The sequence below is a fragment of the Tetrahymena thermophila genome, assembly GCF_000189635.1.
Source record: "Tetrahymena thermophila SB210 genomic scaffold scf_8254629, whole genome shotgun sequence".
NCBI lineage: Eukaryota > Ciliophora > Oligohymenophorea > Hymenostomatida > Tetrahymenidae > Tetrahymena > Tetrahymena thermophila.
Genome location: NW_002476398.1, coordinates 93169 through 113100, shown reverse-complemented (window position 1 = coordinate 113100; position 19932 = coordinate 93169). Strand labels below are relative to the sequence as shown.

At 22.3% G+C, this 19932-nt stretch overlaps 4 protein-coding genes across 4 annotated transcripts; 3 read left to right on the top strand and 1 right to left on the bottom strand. All coding sequences in view use genetic code 6, as the record gives it.

The window, feature by feature from the left end:
• Positions 1-191: 191 nt before the first annotated feature.
• On the top strand, positions 192-544 carry TTHERM_01081840 (hypothetical protein; the record flags this gene model as incomplete). The annotated part of the gene is made up of 2 exons (XM_001030487.2): positions 192-335; positions 491-544. The coding sequence occupies 2 exons, from the start codon at positions 192-194 to the stop codon at positions 542-544; spliced, it is 198 nt and encodes a 65-aa protein (XP_001030487.2).
• Positions 545-3437: 2893 nt separating this feature from the next.
• TTHERM_001081803 (hypothetical protein) lies at positions 3438-16856 on the top strand (the record flags this gene model as incomplete). The annotated part of the gene is made up of 27 exons (XM_012797862.1): positions 3438-3725; positions 3834-4410; positions 4464-4554; positions 5886-6046; positions 7872-8168; positions 8218-8317; positions 8373-8644; positions 8701-8860; positions 8919-9105; positions 9164-9212; positions 9275-9461; positions 9511-9824; positions 9878-9920; positions 9976-10082; positions 10138-10417; positions 10475-10551; positions 10605-10675; positions 10723-10936; positions 10985-11019; positions 11195-11408; positions 11647-11763; positions 11821-12191; positions 12253-12785; positions 12983-13767; positions 13887-14162; positions 14230-14882; positions 15099-16856. The coding sequence occupies 27 exons, from the start codon at positions 3438-3440 to the stop codon at positions 16854-16856; spliced, it is 8217 nt and encodes a 2738-aa protein (XP_012653316.1).
• Positions 16857-16935: 79 nt separating this feature from the next.
• TTHERM_001081801 (transmembrane protein, putative) lies at positions 16936-17352 on the top strand (the record flags this gene model as incomplete). The annotated part of the gene is made up of 1 exon (XM_012797861.1): positions 16936-17352. One exon carries the CDS (start codon positions 16936-16938, stop codon positions 17350-17352), a length of 417 nt encoding a protein of 138 aa, XP_012653315.1.
• A 1058-nt stretch (positions 17353-18410) lies between these two features.
• TTHERM_01081800 (hypothetical protein) lies at positions 18411-18952 on the bottom strand (the record flags this gene model as incomplete). The annotated part of the gene is made up of 2 exons (XM_001030483.1): positions 18411-18478; positions 18529-18952. 2 exons carry the CDS (start codon positions 18950-18952, stop codon positions 18411-18413), a joined length of 492 nt encoding a protein of 163 aa, XP_001030483.1.
• Between the last annotated feature and the right edge of the window lie 980 nt (positions 18953-19932).

The window sequence follows — 19932 nt, the reverse complement described above, 5'->3', positions numbered from 1 at the left end:
TTGGCCTTAAAAATTATTTAATAAATATTAAAAAAATAAATTTTAGATGTGAAACATGTGAAGATAAGAGCTAATATTTTATGAATGGAGCCTTTGATTTATATGATACAAAGTGTTACTCATGTAAATAAAAGATAATAAGCTAATATTAGGAACTTGAAAGGTATGAAATAAGATATGATAAAAAAAAAATGAAATGCTAGCTTTGCTTAAAAAGTGATAATGGATGTTACTTTACAAAAAAATCTCATGTTTATGTATTTTGTGGCACATATGAATAGAAGTTAGGATCAGGCACATTATCAGACCCTTATAATTTGTTTAAAATTTCTTAAGTAAACATAGACAGATTAATACTTAATGAAGAAGATTTAAATAGAGCTTATGTGTTTTATAATGAGCTGTAATTGAGAAAGTTAGAACTTGCTATTTAATATATTGACTAAAGTGGTATTTGCATTGAGAATTTTGCTCTAAATCTTTAAAATAGCTTGAAGAGTACAATCAATTCTTTGGAATTTATGACACTGACGATTAAGGCTGACTAAAATTAAGATAACCAAACTTATTTTACAGTTTAGTAAATAGCTGTAGCATAAATATATGGATTTAGCTAAATTTAAATATAAAACATTAATTATGTATCAAAACACTCAAATGGAAATTTTGGTTTCTTATCTTAAAATACAGAAATATATTCAATTTAGTTACAAAATGTAACATTTAGCTCCAAAACCTTATCTCCTAACTTACTTTTGTTAAGTTTTTAATTCTTCAATGGAACTCTAATAATTGATAATGTTTCTTTCACTAACATTACTACCAAGAATAATAATTTAATTGATTTAAAATTTTAATAGATAGCTACCCCATAAACTTACTAAATAACAAATATTATTTTCTAGAATTGCACTTTTATTTCTAGTTAATTCTTCTCCTTTTAGTTTTTTGGAATTTTAAATATGTATAATTTTACTATCAGCTAAAGTATATTCTAATAACAGTCAACTTTAGTTCAAGCCTCACTTCAAGTCTTATAATAATCTTCAGCTTTAAATTTAACTAATATTAGCATCTACAAAAGCAGCTTTTATAACTCCATTATTATGTACTCTTAACATTTTAACAAAATAGTATTTACTTAAGTAGTAATGTCAGATAATAGTATAATTTCAGATTTTAGCTCATAAAACTAGCTACCAAGCTTATTTTATTTAGACTAAATATAAATTTCACAATTCCAATTTGTGAATAATATTTTTTTAAATACACTAATATTCTAGCTATCCTCAGTTTAATAAAATTCTAATATTATTCAATATAATTTCACTTCGTTTAAGTTCTAGTCTAATGTAGTGAATACAAATCATGCTTTTATTTTTTATTTAAGTTTAAGTTAAAATGCAATTTTAAACATCACTGATTTCTAAATAAAAAATAATACTTATAATATACAAAATTTAACATTACAAAATAGTAAATTCTTTTAATTTAATTCAGTAACAAACGTAACAATAAATAAATTAATAATTGAAGACGAAATCGCTATAAAATTCTTAACTATTCTAAGTGTTTAAAATGTTAATATAAATATTCTAAATGTTGGGTAATAAATTTCTTAGTCTTCGGCATATAATATATTAGATCTTTAAAGGGTAAATTTAACTTGCGTAATTCAAAATGTGATGATAAGATAACTAATTACATACTAATAATTGATAATCATACATTAAATAATGAATCAAATTTAAAATAATGACAGGTCCTTATACTAAATCAAATTAGTTAATTTCACTTTTTATGAGATCGAGTTGAAAAGAATTCCACCTATCAGTTTTGAAGTTCCGATATAAAATATTATAGAAATTAAATCTTAAATTGATGGAATTGTTCTTATTAGTAACTTTTAAGGAATTAATGTCTATAGAAAATTTAGTAAATTAGAGGTACATTTATTTTATTTGATTTTAAATTAATAACAAAACTAATATTTTAAATTTTTCATTTAAATCTATATTTTTTAAAACGAATAGGAATACTTATAAACTGAATAATTTTTATCTACTGTCTTATTAATCTAAATGGAAATAGGCTTATTATAAGTAGAGAATAGCTTTATTTAAACTTATTATGTTCATCCCTCACATAATATTTTGTAAATTAGATGCAACTAAATTAATTTAGTCAACTCTTCTTTTGTTTTATAAGAAAACTAAAATTCTAAATTTGCATTTTAAGATTCTACTTTAAAAGGTGGAATACTAAACCTTATTTCACCATAGCTATAAATATTTAATACCACATTTTCAGGTGGTTTAGCTTATTAAGGAGGTGCTATTTATTTTTAAAGTATATTGATGACTAAAGTATATATATAATTATCTAATTTTATTGATAATTGGAGCTTTAGTTTAAAGAATAAATAAGAATGCTATGGAGGAGCTATCTATTTTGATATTTCATTAAGCTAAACTACTGGTGAACTATTCATCTTAAATACAACCTTTAAAAATAATCTATCTTTATACTAAGGAGGATCTATTTATATTTCCAATTCGCTGCTTAAATTTTTTTTTGTCAGTTAATATAATCACTTTACAGATAATTTATCTCTAGGTGGAAGTAATATTTATTCTTTTTAGTCAAAAGCCACTAGTCAAATAACAATGTATGTAAATGTTGTTTCAATTACAGACAACTTTAAAGTACTCTCTGGAAATTTATAACCTTATTTCTCTTCATAAATGATACAAAGTAATGCTAACTCATTGTTTACCTTTTAAAACTTTTATAGTGTTGATATTATTTAGTGCATATTTTAATCAAGTTAGTCAAATCAATAATTTCAAAATTTAAATTTAGCTCAGCTTACATTTCAATCAATAATGAATTTCTAATCTATCACTTTACTAACTCTTGATTAAAATTAATACAATTAATTGTAAGTTTATAGCAACTTAATTAGTATCTCTAACTCTAAGAAAGTTTTGATTTAATGGGATAATTTTAATAACAATAAATTAACTAATCTTCCTATTTATCCTCAAAATAATTAAATAAAAAGCTTAATATCAATCAATTCAAACTCAGCTATAATTAAAAAGCTAATATTCTAAAAAAACTATTGCGCTTTATGTGAATAAGGGAATATATTTATTGATTCAAATCATCTTTTTATAGATTAAAGTATTTTTTAAGAAAATACTGCATTTAATGGAGGCTCTTTATATTTACATATGCCAGCTTTATCAAAATCTAATAGAATTTTAGAATGTACAAATTTTAATGACTACTAAGTATAATTTAGCTAAGCAAATCAAACAATATTAAACTGCTCTTTTATTGGCAACTTAGCTTTATAAAGTGGAGGATCTATTTTTATAGAGAGCACTCTAATATATTTATCTAATTTATAATTTACTGGTAATAAAGCATAAATGTATGGAGGTGCTATAGCTTCTGATAATAAACTTGATTCTAAATTTTAAAATATTTAATTAACATTTTCGTCATTTATGAATAACTAAGCTCTTATTGGTAGTGTTTTATTTTAAATGCAAAACCTCCCTATTAGCAGGATATTCTAAAATACATTGTTAAATAATTTTGCAAAATTATATGGAAACTAGTTAGAATAATCTGCTGTAGGATTTATTGGAATTTTAAATGGTCAAAAATATAATTCTAAAATTGTAATTTATAATTTTCTAAGCGGAATAATTCAAGTAAATAATTATAAATATTTATTATTTTTTTTATTTAAAAAAAGTAAATTTTAAATATATTATAATTTTCAAATCAATATATTAATTTATTAAATTATGAAAATAAAGGATGATTTGTTAATTTAACTTATAAATGCTGAAAATTACCCAATTTCATAATTAAAAAATGACATAATTCTTAAATTAGAAACAGACTAGGAAGATTTTTCAATTTTTCCTTCATAGATAAAATAAAATAATGGCTTATTTAATTTATCTAATTTATCCATCTATGGAAAGTTGGGGTCATAGCTAAAAATTAGACTTACTTCTGATTTTAACTACATCCCTAATTATGACTTATAGGGAAATTTTCTTAATATTTCTTAGAATATTTATTTTGAAATACATTTTTAGTTCAGAAAATTATGTCCTAAGGGTACAACTCTTGTCTAAGATAATAGCAAAAAGGATATGTGCTATAATTGCCCCGCTGGTACATTTAATTTAGTTGATGGATAAAATTGTATCAAATGTCCTTTTGTTTGTTAGAACTCAATAATGTATTTACCAAGAGGATATTGGAGATATTCTTTAACAACATATGAATATTAAGAATGCTATTTATCATAAAATTGTGTTGGAGATATTGATAAAATAGTATCTCAAAAATTATAGGGCAGTACAAATAGATATTGTAGTGAAGGTAAAAAAAATTACTATTAAACTAATATATTACTAATATAATTATAAAATAAGGAAATATTGGAGTATTTTGCATGGATTGTGACATAGAAGGAATATACTGGGAAAACAGATACTAATAAATAACTCCTTATACATGCTAAACGTATTAACGATTAATAATATATTGTGATTTCCATTTTAAATAATATCAATCATCATTCATTTTAATTTTATCATCAATTTTCTGAAAAATATAAAATGAAAATATTATTTTTTTATCTTTAATTATTATATTAAATAGAAAATACAATATCTTAAATACAAATATTTATTTAATTTAAAAAATTAGGTGTGATGGATTCAAAAATTTTCCAAGTTTAATAATATTTTTCATAAATCTATTATTTTATGGATTTATAATAAACATAATAAATAAATAAATTCAAGTGTAAAAATTGAAAAAAGTTTTCTACCTTTTAAAAGTTAATATCTTTTAGGATACCAAATAATTCAACTTGATTAAAATCTTAATAAACTATTTAGTCTTACTAAGTTTAATTAATCCATTTATCAATGTACTACCAATATTCTTATAGTAATTTATATTTGAGTTATTCAATGCCCCTAATAATATGCTAAAGCTATTAGATTGTAAGCTTATTCTTCTATTAGATACTTAACAGATACCTTTTTGTCATGCAAGGATATTTATATCATTAATAATTTTTTTATTTATCTTTCTATTTATGTTTATAATATCATAATTTTACTTAAAAACTGATAAAATAACAAGAATTGCATCCCTCTTTTTTGTCTAAATTCACAATATCCCTTATTTAGCCAAATTATTCATAGGAGTCTTAAGTTATCTAACCGTTTAGGGTCAAAATTATATAAAAGATTTTCCAAGCGTAACATTGAACATTAAATAAGTTGGATTTATTGTATCAATCTCATTACTAAGCTTTTAAGTTCTATTCTTATTTGCTTTACAATATTTTATGAAGACAAAAAAGGATTTTCTTGAAAATGAAAGAGCTCCTCACTACCTTCGATTTATGTATCAAGATTACTATTATTACTGGTGGGAAATTGCTTCTTCTCTTTATAAATTATTATTATTTTTAGTTGAAGGTATTTATTTTTAGTAATACATTTTAAGAGATACGATTTGCTGCTCGATCTGCTTTATTTATGCCACATCAATACTATATTGTAAATTTTTTGATTTTGTAAAAATATTTATATAATTATTTATTTTTAATAATTTTATCAGTTTTACCTTACAAAAGAAAGGAATTAAATTATATAGAAGTACATATTAGCTTTGGTTTATCTGTGAGTTTTGGTTTAATGAGCTATTTAAATTAGAAAAGCTACAAAAATGAGTCTTTAGCTACCATTTTCTTTATAAATATTTCAATATTAATTTTATTGGCATATTGTCTATCTTAAAATTATTTTAAAATATTTTTAAGCTATTTAAAAATAAAGAAATTAAATTAAAGAAATTAAAAAAGTTCATAAGAGCTTTGGAAATTAATAAAACAAAGAATTTATAGCAAACAGTAGAATCTTTTAGCTTAATATTACAAGGAAAAATAAGAGAAACAAATAGCTAAAAGCTACTTAAGTTACAAGAAACTTGTAGTTATGTAATAATTAAAGAAAAAATAAATTAAATAAAATAATTAACCTAATAATTAAGACGACATAACAAAATGATTTAAATTGCTTTTACTTAAAATTTATTTCAAAATAATTATTTCAAATTTATATTCAAATAATAATTTTTAAGAATACATTTTTGTCTAAATTTATTAATCAATTAAGAATAAAATTATATTAATTGAAACAAAAATAAAATTAGGTATTAAATCATACATTTCTTGATTGTCACTTTTATTTTGATAATTAATAATATTGCATTTGCTTTAATTAATATAAAAAGTAAGTTTATATAGAAAAATAATAAAATATAATTAATATTTATTTAGAAGCTCATGTTGATAATCTTAAAAAATTTAGTTTTTATTGTAATGTAATTCATTTTGTAGCATATAAAAGTAATAAGTTTACCTTTTAGAAAAATAAAATGTTTAAAATTTAGTTTTTATATAAAATTAAAATATCATTAAGAGCTTTCATGTTGAAATAATTAAATTCAAATAAACATAATTTTGTATTAACAACATTTACTTTGTTACTCATTTTATTATAAAATTATAATTTAAATAATTGGCGCCTTGGTATTTACATTTTTCTTTATTTTCAGATTTAAACAGATAATTAATTTTGAGAATAAAAGTAAATAATTGTCAAATTTAATTAGTACTGTATGGTACCAAAATATAACACTTATTTCCAACACATTCTTCGATAACTTGTTTTTTTAATAAGTATTGATAAAATGAGGATTATTTTTTTACAAAGAAGTAAATTTAAAAAATTTAGATTATATATTTTATTACATATTTGAATAAAAATTCTTGATATATTTTATATTACATTAATTTAATTAAACTCTATTCAATTCAATTTCTTAATTATTTTGAACTAATATTTTAATTAAATGTAAGCTTAACACAGAATTAATCTAATTATTTTTAATTTTATAAAAGACAATTTTCAAAAGAAACTCAATTTCTATAAATTCACTATTAAATAGATAATTCAATTTCTTTTATTTCAAATTTAGCTTTTCTAGTTACTAAATCTTAGTATAAATATCAAATAACAGTCTACTTTTTTATAATCAAGACCTTTAATTTATTATCAAACACAGAAATTAAATCAAATTATGTATGAATGAAATAATACCATCTGAAATTTATTTAGATTTAGATGAATATTTTTAATATGACACCAAACACCTAAAAAAAATAAGGAAGTATATGATATAAATAATTCAGAGCATATAAAATTTTAATTAAAAATTAATATTGCAATGAATTCGCTTTCAGATTTTAAGATCGGTTTTTAATTTAACACTATTTTCTTTCATCTTTTTTGAAAAATTTCTTAGAGTTTAATTTCAATAATTTTTAAGCAAGTTAGAAATAAAATCATAAATAAATGATATTCTTTTTTAGATCTATTAAAATAAAGGATTATAGTTTTTGATTAATAAATAAATAAAATAAATATCAACGTACATTTAAAAAAAGCTTTTAGATATAAATGTCTTTGAAGTAAATAATTTGGTAGATTAATTGTTAATTTAAAATAACATAAACAAAATATAGATTTTCATATGCTCTGTTACTTATTTTTTTAGTCGAATTGGATATTTCTAAAAGCAATTAATTATTAATGCTCTTCTTAATGATATTATGAAGAATTCTTTAAAAAACCTAAAGAAAATAATAAATTAATTATTTGTGTCAAACATTAAATAAAGAAGTATGAAAATGCTCGAATTTAAATATTTTTCAATTTATTTTTATATAATTTTTATCCAACTTTCAAATCATTTAAAAGCACTAACATGTAATGCCAATTAATGTTATGCAGTAAAACTGAAAGGTTGTAGCAACATTTTACCTGATTACACTGGAACCGACACTTAAGGAAACTGTACTAGTGATAGAGAAAAGTCTAATATACTTTATTGTGCTAAAAATTCAAATAATGTATGCATGGATTCTTCCAAAACCATGTGCATTTTGCTTAATTCTGATCCTACTGATACTTATGTAGGAAGTTACTTGAATAGCAACTAAATTCTTATCTGTATTTAATTAACTGATATCTAATTGACATAAATAACCCCTACAAGTAAAATTATGATGTTTGTGTAATTAGAAACTAATTATATTCTATATAGGAATTTAATTCTTAAAAGATGGGTATTGCTACAAAAATGATAATCTTATATATTAGGGGTAATAACTAAAGACTAGTTATATGTGCCAATGTCCTTAAAAGTAATTTAACCTTTAGAAAGACAGAATTTTAAATATTTTTGCTTAAAAATAATAGTTAATGCTTCAATGGAACAAAGTGTATTTAAATGGATAAAAATATAAATGCTGGATTAAATTTAAATGGATAATGCGTTAAACTGTCAGTGATAGATAATATTTAAAGTTGTTTTAATGATGGATTAAGTATTTGTTTATTAACAATAACTTAAAATACTTCAAAATGCATAGTCTACAACTAAAACACTGACATAATAGGAGTATATAGTTACTAAAATGTGAATTATTGTTTGTCAAAATCTTAAGTTAATTAGACAATAATAATAAATAGTATTTTGATTAGTTTAATCAAATTTTTTTTTAATTCTGTTTTTAATAAAAAATAGACATTATTAATTTGAACTCTACTTATTGTTATTACCACAATTAATTTGTATAAATTCCCAATCAGACTTTGTAAATTATTGGGATCACTTCTAGATATAATTGCTTTCTGTTAAATTCAACTGTAAACTAATCAGATCCATTAAAATCCTGTATAAAAGGGTAAAAAAAGATTAGATAGGAATTAGCTTACAATATTAAATTTTAAATTAAACAATAGATACTGCATTTCTTAACAAAAATGCATTCAAATGAATAGTTACAATCTTATCTCTAAAAGATAAGATTAAACATGTGGTGGTAACTCTGAATAAAATTTTTTAGAATGCTTCACATCTAACACAAGTAAAACAACTTGTATTAATGGAAATTCTTGTGAACTTATTCTTTAAAGCAATAATTTTGTTGTAATTATTATTTGAATATGTAAATCTACTTCATATTTCTTTACATTTTTTTTGAAAGGGAGCATAGGCAAATTTTGACTGTGTTAAAGCTAACCAGCAGGTTAACTGTAAAATCATTTTTAATTTTTTATAATTTAGATGGATAGTTAATTAAATTTTAATAAAAAAGCTGATCAAGGGTAAACGATAATGTACTGTGACTAATATTATTGCATATAATAATATCAGATCGATGTTCTGGTTAGCTCAGGTAGGCATGGAGATGTTTACAGGACAGTTACTGTTTAATCATGCTTTGTGATGAATTGGTTTAAAAAAGATTCTTCAGGATATTGTATATATTAGGGTTTATAAAAGTAAATTCTTTTTAAATATTCCAATATTTAAAAATGACATATAAAAAAGTATTTGCCCGAATGATAACTAATGCTTAACATATGACTCTGATTTATAAAATTATATTTGTGTGAGTTTGTCTACAGATATAACAAATCCTAATTTTGCTAAAGAAAAAAAGACATCAAAATGCTTACCTTATCAGCCTATCACAGGATAAGCTTAAAATATTGACAAATGTCCTGCTGGATATTGCATTTATATGCTATCATAATCTTAAAAATATTGTGTAGCTCTTGGATCTTTTGTTTATGGAAATTAGTACATAGGAGTTGAGTAATATACATAATTATGTTTACAATAGTTAGATCTTTCTTATATAGGTATATTTGATTACATAGCAAATTTTAATTCATACAAAATAATAAAAAAATAGGGATATCATGGTGTTATGGAGATAACTGTGTTTTCAAATATCAGTATAAAAAATTAAACTTTATAAAATGATTAGATTTTTACTCTTTTTTTCATTAGAAATTATTATGTATGCCATCCTCTATAGTATTAAAGCACATACTTTTCAACAAATCTAAGTGTCAAGGCTAAGTTATAAGATGGTACCTGTGCAGATTTAAATTAAAGTAAATAAGTAACACTTTAAAATATTTAAGATATCTAATCTTTTTTATATAAAAGCTGTTTCTGTAAATTGTTTAGCAGGTGATTACTGCATACTGAATGGAGCTTGTATTCCTCTTGATAGTAACAATTAATTAGCTGTAGGTAGAAGCTTACAAGACTAAACCTGCCTGCCTTAGAATACAATGCCAGCAACTAATTGTGCACAAAATTATTGTTTAAAAAATAACTAATGCTATCCTCTTTCTTTGTAGAATCCAGCAAGAGAAAGTTAAACAGGGATTTGCATTTAAGCAAATGATCCAGGAATGTTTGGAGCTAGTTCTTGTTATATTGAGTATTCAAAATTATTTTAAATGATTTATAAACTTAATTTTGGTATATAAATAAATAGTTATTGCCTCTTTTTGGGAACATCACAAAATTAAAATATGTGTTTGCCGATAGATTACTAATAGCAAAATTAATTAGGTAAAAATTTTATTTGATATTTTAATACTTTATTTTGTTTTAAAAATTTAAAGGAAAATATCAAGGAACTGGTATATGTGTATCCTAAAATGATTAAAGTATCCCACATACGACATAAATGATAGTAAATTTTCATTATAATTACACTGCTTATTAATTTTTTTACTTAAGTAATTATGCTTTAAAGGAGTTTATTGCATTGCTACTAATAGTAATGGAGACTATTGCTAAAAAGTTGAAGGTATTTATAAATGTTCTGATTCGTAAGGAAAGTGCGTTTTGCAAACAGATAGTACAACTCCATGCAGTAGATGCTCGTTTAATGAGTGCTTACTTAATGGAAATTGTGTATCACTAGATAATAAATATTGCTAAGATAATAATGGTAATAAAGGTTATACTTTTAATATTAATTTATTATTTTATTATTTAGGTAATTGCTTAGATGTGAGTTAGTCAGGTTGCAAAGTATGTCCTATAAATTATTGCCTCTAGTAGGCTTCATAAACTTGCTAATATTACTATTAATTGGTTTAATCTTCTTATAGCAGTAGCGAATGTTTATACTAATACAGACAAGATATGCCTTGTTTCAAATAAAATATAGATAATATGAATTAATACAAAATTTTATTATGTAAAGATAAAAATAATTTATGTTAAGATCTAAAAGTAGCAAATGAAATTAAACAATGCCTAGTCTGCCCAAAATATTTTTTTAACCCTGGAGATGATACTTGCTATCAGCAAGTTAAGTATATCTAAGATAGCTATTTTAATTTATAACTTCAATACATCATGGAAGACTGCTACCCTAACTCTGATTGTTCCTTTAATAGTTAAAAATGTCCAGAAGGGTAGATTAAATTAGTTTATATTTTTCAATTTTTAATAAAAAAATTAAATTAAACTTACTCAGAAAGCTAAGTAAAATTAAACTTTTCTAAGACTTCTAATTTCATATATAAGGTTGATTTTAAAATTTTATACCTTAGGATCGTCGAATAAGAGAAAAATTTATGAGTTCAAAATTTTGAATAAAATAAAATTTTAATTTGATAAAACATTTTTAAAAATTAAATAAAATATATTTAGTATTGCCTGATGGTAAATTTACCAATAAAAAGTATTATAACTTTGGTAATTACTAAGCATAAAATGTATTAGGTTATTGCTTAAGATGTTAACCTGGTTATAAACGCGCTGCTAATAGTAATATTTATTTATTTATAATTTAAAATAATTTAGCTTTTCAATTTAATTTAACAGGGTTTGATTGTGCCTAAATAGTGCAAGACAGTTAACCTAACTGTTATGATTATGACATTATTTCTTCTATTAATTTTAAAAGTACAAAAACTTTCTTAAATTATTAATATTAAACTGGAGAAACTAGTATATTTAATTGCAACTATTGTTCTCCTAGTACTTGTTTATCACCTTATTATAGAGCTTGTATAGACCTTGGTGATCCTACAAATTTAAACTCTACCTCAATAATCTGCAATTCATAATCTACATAGAATCTTAAAGTTGTTGGAGGCGATTATTAATATAATAATTGTTAATATTTATATCCTTTAATTATAACTGCTGAATTTAATCTCTATTGCGACTCAAATAGGCATTGCGATTAACTAGTATTAAAATTTTTAAACAGTTTTTTTATTTTTTATTTTTTTTTATTTAATTAAAATAAAGATCTAGAATTGCTTAAATTGTTATGAATTTTAGCACTATTAAGATGGTTTATTATTTTAATGTATTTAGTGTAAAGAAGGATTTATCCCTAGTATAAGTGGGTGTATTCCATGCCCAAAAGGATGTTTAAATTGCTATGAAATAGGCTATTATTAATAATAAAAAGTTAATTTCACTAATATTCTTATTTATGAAAGAAGAATGTTAAAAGATATGACATTATAGTAAAGAATTGATTATAGTAATCTCTATTAAATTTAGATGCTCTGCTCAGTTTGTGATAGTGGAAGAGTGCTAAGTGCTACTTAATTATCATGCGATTATGTTGTTTGTGGGAAGTACTGCCAAAAATGTATGTATTATTAAGATTAGCCGCTTTGTGTGTAATGTAATACTAATCTTTTGTTTGCTGAAATAACATCTATTTAAATGTACATAGCATAAATGTACTTTAATTCTATATTTTTAGATTAAATTGATCTTATGATTAGCTTTGATCAAAATTAACAAAACTGTAAATTGTGTCCAATGCTGTAATTAATTTCTATTCATCTATTTAAAAATATTTATAGTTTTATATAATTGTGCTTGATAAAATAGTTGGAAGAGTAATCTAAAATCATTGCTATTTTTCATTACTCCATAATATTTATCTTGATTTTTCATAAATTTAAATATAGTTTTTAATAAATAATAAAATCATTTTTTTAATAAAAAAATTTCAAATTAGATGTGAAACATGCTAAGATAAGAGCAATTATTTTTTGAATGGAGCCTATGATCTGTATGACACTAAATGTTACTCTTGTAAATAAAAGATACCAAACTCTTAACCAGAACTTGAAAGGTATGAAATAAGGTACGATAAATAAAGAATGAAATGCTAACTTTGTTTAAAGAATGATAATGGATGCTATTTTAAAAAACAATCTCATGTTTACGTATTTTGTGGTTCTTATAATTAAACATTAGGATCAGGAACAGAGACAGACCCATATAATTTATTTAAAATTTCTTAAATCAACGTAGATTCCTTAATACTTAATGAAGCAGATGTAAACAGAGCCTACCTATATTATAATGAACTATAATTGAGGGAATTAGAACTTATAATTTAATATGTTGACTAAGGTGGAGTTTGTGTAGAAAATGTTGCTTTAAATCTTCAAACTAACTTAAAGAGTACAATCAGTTCATTAGAATTCATGACATTAACAATTAAGGCAGATTAAAGTAAAGATTATTAAACATTCTTTACAGTTAAGCAAATAGCTGTGGCATAAATATCAGGTTTTAGCTAAATTTAGGTATAAAATCTTAATATTGTTTCAAAATACATAAATGGCTACTTTGGCTACTAATCTCAAAATACGACAATCAATCAAATTTAATTTTAAAATGTAACTTTTAGTACTTAAAGCTAAGTTCCTAACTTATTGTGGTTGAGCTTTGAATACTTCAACGGAACTCTAATTATAGATAATGTCTCATTCAATAACATTACAATTCAAAATAGTAACTTAATTGATCTAAAGTTTAAATAAATAATAACTCCATAAACATATTCAATTAAAAATGTTGGTTTATAAAATTGTACATTTATTTCAAGCCAATTTTTCATCTTTTAATTTCAGGGATAACTAAATTTGTATAATCTTTAAATAAACTAAAGTAGCTTCTTATAGAAATCAACACTTATATTGGCTTCTCTGCATATTTTAAAAACATCTTCAGCTTTTAATTTAGCAAAGCTTAGCATAAACAACTCCAATTTTTATAATAACTCTATAATAGTTTATGCTCAAAATTTTAATCAAACAACAATAAGCAAGCTAGAGTTATTTAATAATAAAATAGTATCAGATATAAGCAATACTTAACAGTTTTATAGCTTATTTTATTTAGATTAGGTATAGATTTCTTAATTATAATTTGTAGGCAATATATTGTATAATACTATCATATTTTAATTATCAGCCATATAATACGATTCAAATTTACAGGCTTACAATTTTACTTCATTTGAGATCCATTCTAACTTAGTTGATTGTAATTAAGCTATAATATTCTAATTAAGCAAAAGTATAAATGCAGTAGTAAATATAACAGATTTCTAAATAGAAAGCAACAAATACAATATTTTATAAAATGTTGAACAGTAGAATAATAAATTCTTTTAATTTAGCTCAATAACAAGTTTAGTAATAAATAATTTAAGCATTTAAGATGATAATGTAGTTCAATTTTTAACAATTTAAAGTATTTAACATGTTGATATAAATATCCTTAATGTTGGTTAATTAGCCAGATAATCCTCTGCCTATAATATATTTAGCTTTTAAGCTGTGAACTCTACTTGTATAATTAAGAATGTGGTGCTTATTTAACTAACTACATACTAATAATTAATACTAATACACCAAATAATGAATTAAATAAATGATAGAGATTAGTACAATATTAAATTATTGAATTTCACTCTAAACGAGATAGAGATGATAAGAATACCACCAATTAGCTTAGAAATTCCAATGTAAAACATTATTGAAATTTAATCTAAAATTGATGGAAATGTGTTAATTAGTAACTTTTAAGGAACTAATATTTATAGAAAGTTCAATAAAACCTAGGTAAAATCTTAATTTTAATTTATTTTTTTAAAAGATAATTTTATGAATCAAATTTCTAAATTTAACTCTATCTATAATATCTCACAGTAGTGAGCTCCCCCTATAAGAGTTAGTATTCTGATCAAGAGAAAATATTTATTAATAAAATTTATAAGCATAATTAATTTTTTTTAAGTTAAATCAATCCCTATAAACATTATTTATATTATAAAAAAGGAGTATTAAATAACAGAATTATATTAATCTACTGTCATATTAATTTAGATGCAAATTGGGTATTTATAAATAGAAAATAGCTTAATTTAATCATATTATGTCCATCCATAACATAATCTTTTGTAAATTAGCTGCTACTAAATATAATTAGTCAACTCTTCTTTTGTTTTATAAGAAAATTAAAATAAAAAACTTACATTAGATGATTCTACTTTAAAAGGTGGAATACTAAACCTTTTTGCTTCATAGGTATAAATATTTAATACAACGTTTTTAGGAGGTTTAGCTATGTAAGGAGGTGCTATTTATTTTCAAAGCTTATAGCAGACTAAAGTATACATCTAATAATCTAACTTCATTGATAATTGGAGCTTTAATTTGAAAAATTAATAGGAGTGTTTTGGAGGAGCTATCTATTTTGATATTTCATTAATTAAAAACACTGTTGAATTTTTTGTTTTAAATACAAAATTCTAAAACAATCTATCTTTAAATCAAGGAGGAGCTATTTATATTTCCAACTCACTACTTAAGTATTTTTTTATAAGTCAATATAACAACTTCATAGATAACTTATCTTTAAAAGGTAGTAATATTTATTCTTTTTAGTCCAAAGCAATTAGCTAAATAACAATGTATATAACTGTTGTTTCAATTACTGACAACTTTTATATTCTATCCCAAAATTTACAACCTTATTTCTCATAACAAATGATAGAGAGTGCTAGTATTTCATTATTTAGCTTTTAAAATTACTACAGCGTAGATGTTATTTAATGCATATTTTAATCAAGTTAGCCAAATAATTAATTAAATGAAATTAATTTAGCTATGCTTTCATATTAAGCAATAATGAATTTTAAATCTATTACCTTATTAACTTTAGATTAAAACAAATACAATTAATTTTAAGTTTATAGTAACTTAATTAATATTTCTAACTCTCTAAAAGTGTTAATCTAATGGGATTTTTTTGATAACAATTAATTGGCTGCAAATCCTCTTATATATCACCAAAATACCTAAATTAAAAGCTTTATATCTATAAACTCGAACTCTGTTATTATTAAAAAGCTAACATTCTAAAACAACAATTGCAGTTTATGCGATTAAGGTAATATACTCATAGATTCAAGTCATCTGCTTATATACTAAAGCATTTTCAAAGGAAACACTGCACTTAATGGAGGATCTTTATATTTGTAAATGACAATTCAAACAAGTAATAATAGAATTTTATAGCATTCAAATATAGATGACTATCTGATACTATTTAGTTAGGCAAACCAAACAATATTAAACTGCACTTTTATTGAAAACACAGCTCTCTAAAGTGGGGGATCTATTTTTATAGAAAATACTCTTATATATTTGTCAAACTTATTTTTTATTGGAAACAAAGCAAAGATGTATGGAGGAGCTTTAGCTTCAGATAATAGCTCTGGTAATACCTTTTAAAATATTTAATTAGCTTCTTCTACATTTCTGAATAACTAAGCACTAATAGGAAGCGTCTTCTTTTAGATGCAAAATCTTCCTATTTAAAAAATGTTCTAAAATACTTTAAAAAATAATTTTGCTAAACTTTATGGAAATCAACTTTAGTAATCTGCTGTAGGATTTATTGGTATTTTAAATGGTAAATCATATAATAGTAAGATAATCATTAAAAATTTTCTGAGTGGAGTAATCAAAGTACAAATTTATTTACAATAGATTTATTTTAAAAATAAATTTTTACTTTATTTTATTAAATGATTTTATTTATTAAAATTTTAGGATAAGCTACAAATATAACTTATAAATACAGAAAATCAAGAAATATCATAATTAAAAAATGATATTATACTAAAGATCGAAGCAGGTATAGGAGATTTTGTTGTATTTCCATCTTAGATTAAACAAAGCAATGGTTTATTCAATCTTTCAGATATTATGTATATCTACGGAAGGTTAGGATAAGAGCTTAAAATAAGACTTACTTCTGATTTTAACTACATTCCTAACTATGACCTGTAGGGAAATCTAATCAATATTTATTAGAATATTTATTTTGAGCTAATTTTTTAGTTTAGATAATTATGTCCTTAAGGTACTACTCTTTTAAAAGATAATTACAAAAAAGACATTTGTATCAATTGCCCTACTGGTACATTTAATTTAGCTGATGGTTAAAACTGTGTTAAATGTCCTTTTGTATGTAAGAATTCATAATTATTTTTACCTTAAGGTTATTGGAGGTATTCTTTAATGAGCTATGATTACTAAGAATGTTATTTATCTTAAAATTGTGTTGGAGACATTGATAGGTAAATATCTTAAAAGCTAAAGAGCTCAACTAATAGGTATTGTAGAGATGGTAAGAAAATAAAATTCATAATATATTATCAACCCTTTTATTTAAAAAATAGGAAATATAGGTGTTCTTTGTATGGACTGTGATTTAAAAGGAACATTTTGGGAGATCAGATATTAATAGATAACTCCTTACACTTGCTAAGAGTATTTAAATATATATTATATTTTTTCAAAAATAATCATCAATCAACTTTAATTTAAAATATTTATAATTAGAAGTTTTTTTGAAGAAAAAAAGTTTTTCTCAATTAATTTTGCGATTATTTAATTATTTGATTTTTACATTATATAAATACTTTTAGATTAAAATGTATAACCAATCAATAACAAGATTAACTTTTGGCTTTAATAAAATGATAAAATATATTTTAGATTATTAAATAATACATAAAAAGATAACTAAGCAAATAAAAATACTCTTTACTTAAGTTAAAATTTAGTTATTTTTTGAAAATTTTAAATAAAATTAAATATTTTAAATTATTTTTATCTTAATAATTAATTAGCTGCAATGGTTTCAAAAATTATCCAAGTCTGATCATCTTCTTTATAAATTTATTATTTTATGGGTCATTCATAAATATAATAAATAGATAAATTAAATTGCAAAAGCTAAAAAAAGTTATTTTTCTGTTAAAGTTAAATATCTTTTATTAAAATGAAACATTCAACTTGGTCAGGATTTTTATCAACTATTTTACAATTTTGACTATGATAAATCCATTAATTTATTTTTTACCAATCTTCCTTTAGCAGTTTATCTTTGAACTATTTAATATACCAAACAATATTCTCAAGCTCTTAGATTGTAAGCTAAGTACTCTCTTTGAGTTCCAAAATTTACCTTATTGTTATACAAGGATATTTATTTCTATTTCAATACTTTTCTTAGCTTTTTTTATAATATATTCCTTAGCATAGTTTTGCTTACTTTATGATAAAGTTACTATGATATCAACTATTATCTTTGTTTAAATTCACAATATTCCTTACTTGGTTAAATTATTTGTTGGAGTAGTTAGCTATATTAGTATAGAAAATCAAAATTACATTAAAGACTTTCCTAGTGTACCCTTTGTTACCAAGCAAATTGGTTATTATGTTTCTATCTCATTTATTATTCTTTAAGTATTATTTTTAATAGCTTTGAAATTCTTTTTAAGTCTTAGAAAAAACTTTCTTAAAAATGAAAGAGCTCCACTTTATCTAAAGTTTATGTATTAAGATTTTAGAGTATATTGGTGGGAAATATATTCTTAAATGTATAAAATCAGCTTGTTTTTGGTAGAAGCAATATTTTTTTAGCAAAAAATCTTAAAAAACTCCATTTGTTCTGCAATTTGCTTTAGCTATGCGGTTTCGATCTTGTATTGTAAATTTAACATTTTAAAAACTAAAATACAATTTATTTTATAAAAAGTTTTACCATATTTGAGGAAAGAGCTGAATTTTATAGAAGTATTTGTAAGCTTTGGACTTTCGGTTAGTTTTAGCATGATGAGTTACTTAAATTAAAACAGCTACTTAAACGAATCTAGAATCATTATTTGTTTGATTAATATTTTGATAGTTATTTTACTCACATACAAGCTATTTTAAAATAATATCAAGACTTTTCTTAATAATTTAACAAATAAATAAGTAAAATCAAGATAACCATCATAACTTTGGAAATTACTAAAGTAAAAAATTCTAATAAAACCTAAGAATATTATTAATTAGTACTATAAAGATACTCTTGAAAAATAAATTTCTTACAATTATTAATTTAGTAAATAAAATATACTAAATTAGATTAGTAGAAAATAATAAAGTAATAAACAAGAGTGCAACTCATCGACCTTTAATAAAACATATATTTAATGAATTTATATATTGAGTTATTGCTATCTTTTAGTATTATAGTATTTTATGTCTTCTACATATTTTAATCAAATAAACAAATAATTTTTAATATTACTAATCCTGTAATTAAAATATCATGAACTGTGTAGGTACAGATGGTGATATTTCATTTAATTTTTATGATTTTAAGCTAATTTTACATTAACCCTAATTTTTTGAAAAAGTTTTTAGTGAGGAATAGTTCTAATTATTGAAATTCTAGAGTATATTTAGTTATAAGCAGTATCAATTTAAAATATAGCTAAATTTATTTAACAAAAAAAAAATGGAGATTGAGAGTTTTCAGGAAACTCAAAGTAATAAATAAAATATCAAAAGATAAAACTAAGAAAACACCAAAATGTAAAAGATATAAGTATGTATTAATATTCAATTTTTATTATAAGGATTTACAAAGAATTGATCCCTGGTCTAATATTTATTTTTATATGGCTGTAATATATTTATGAGTATTATTTATTTTTACTAAAAATTCACCAATTTATTCCTATTAGTTTTGTTTATCTTCTTAATTTTAAATTTACATTCTAATTTTACATAAAAATCATAAATATTTATGTATCTTTACCTA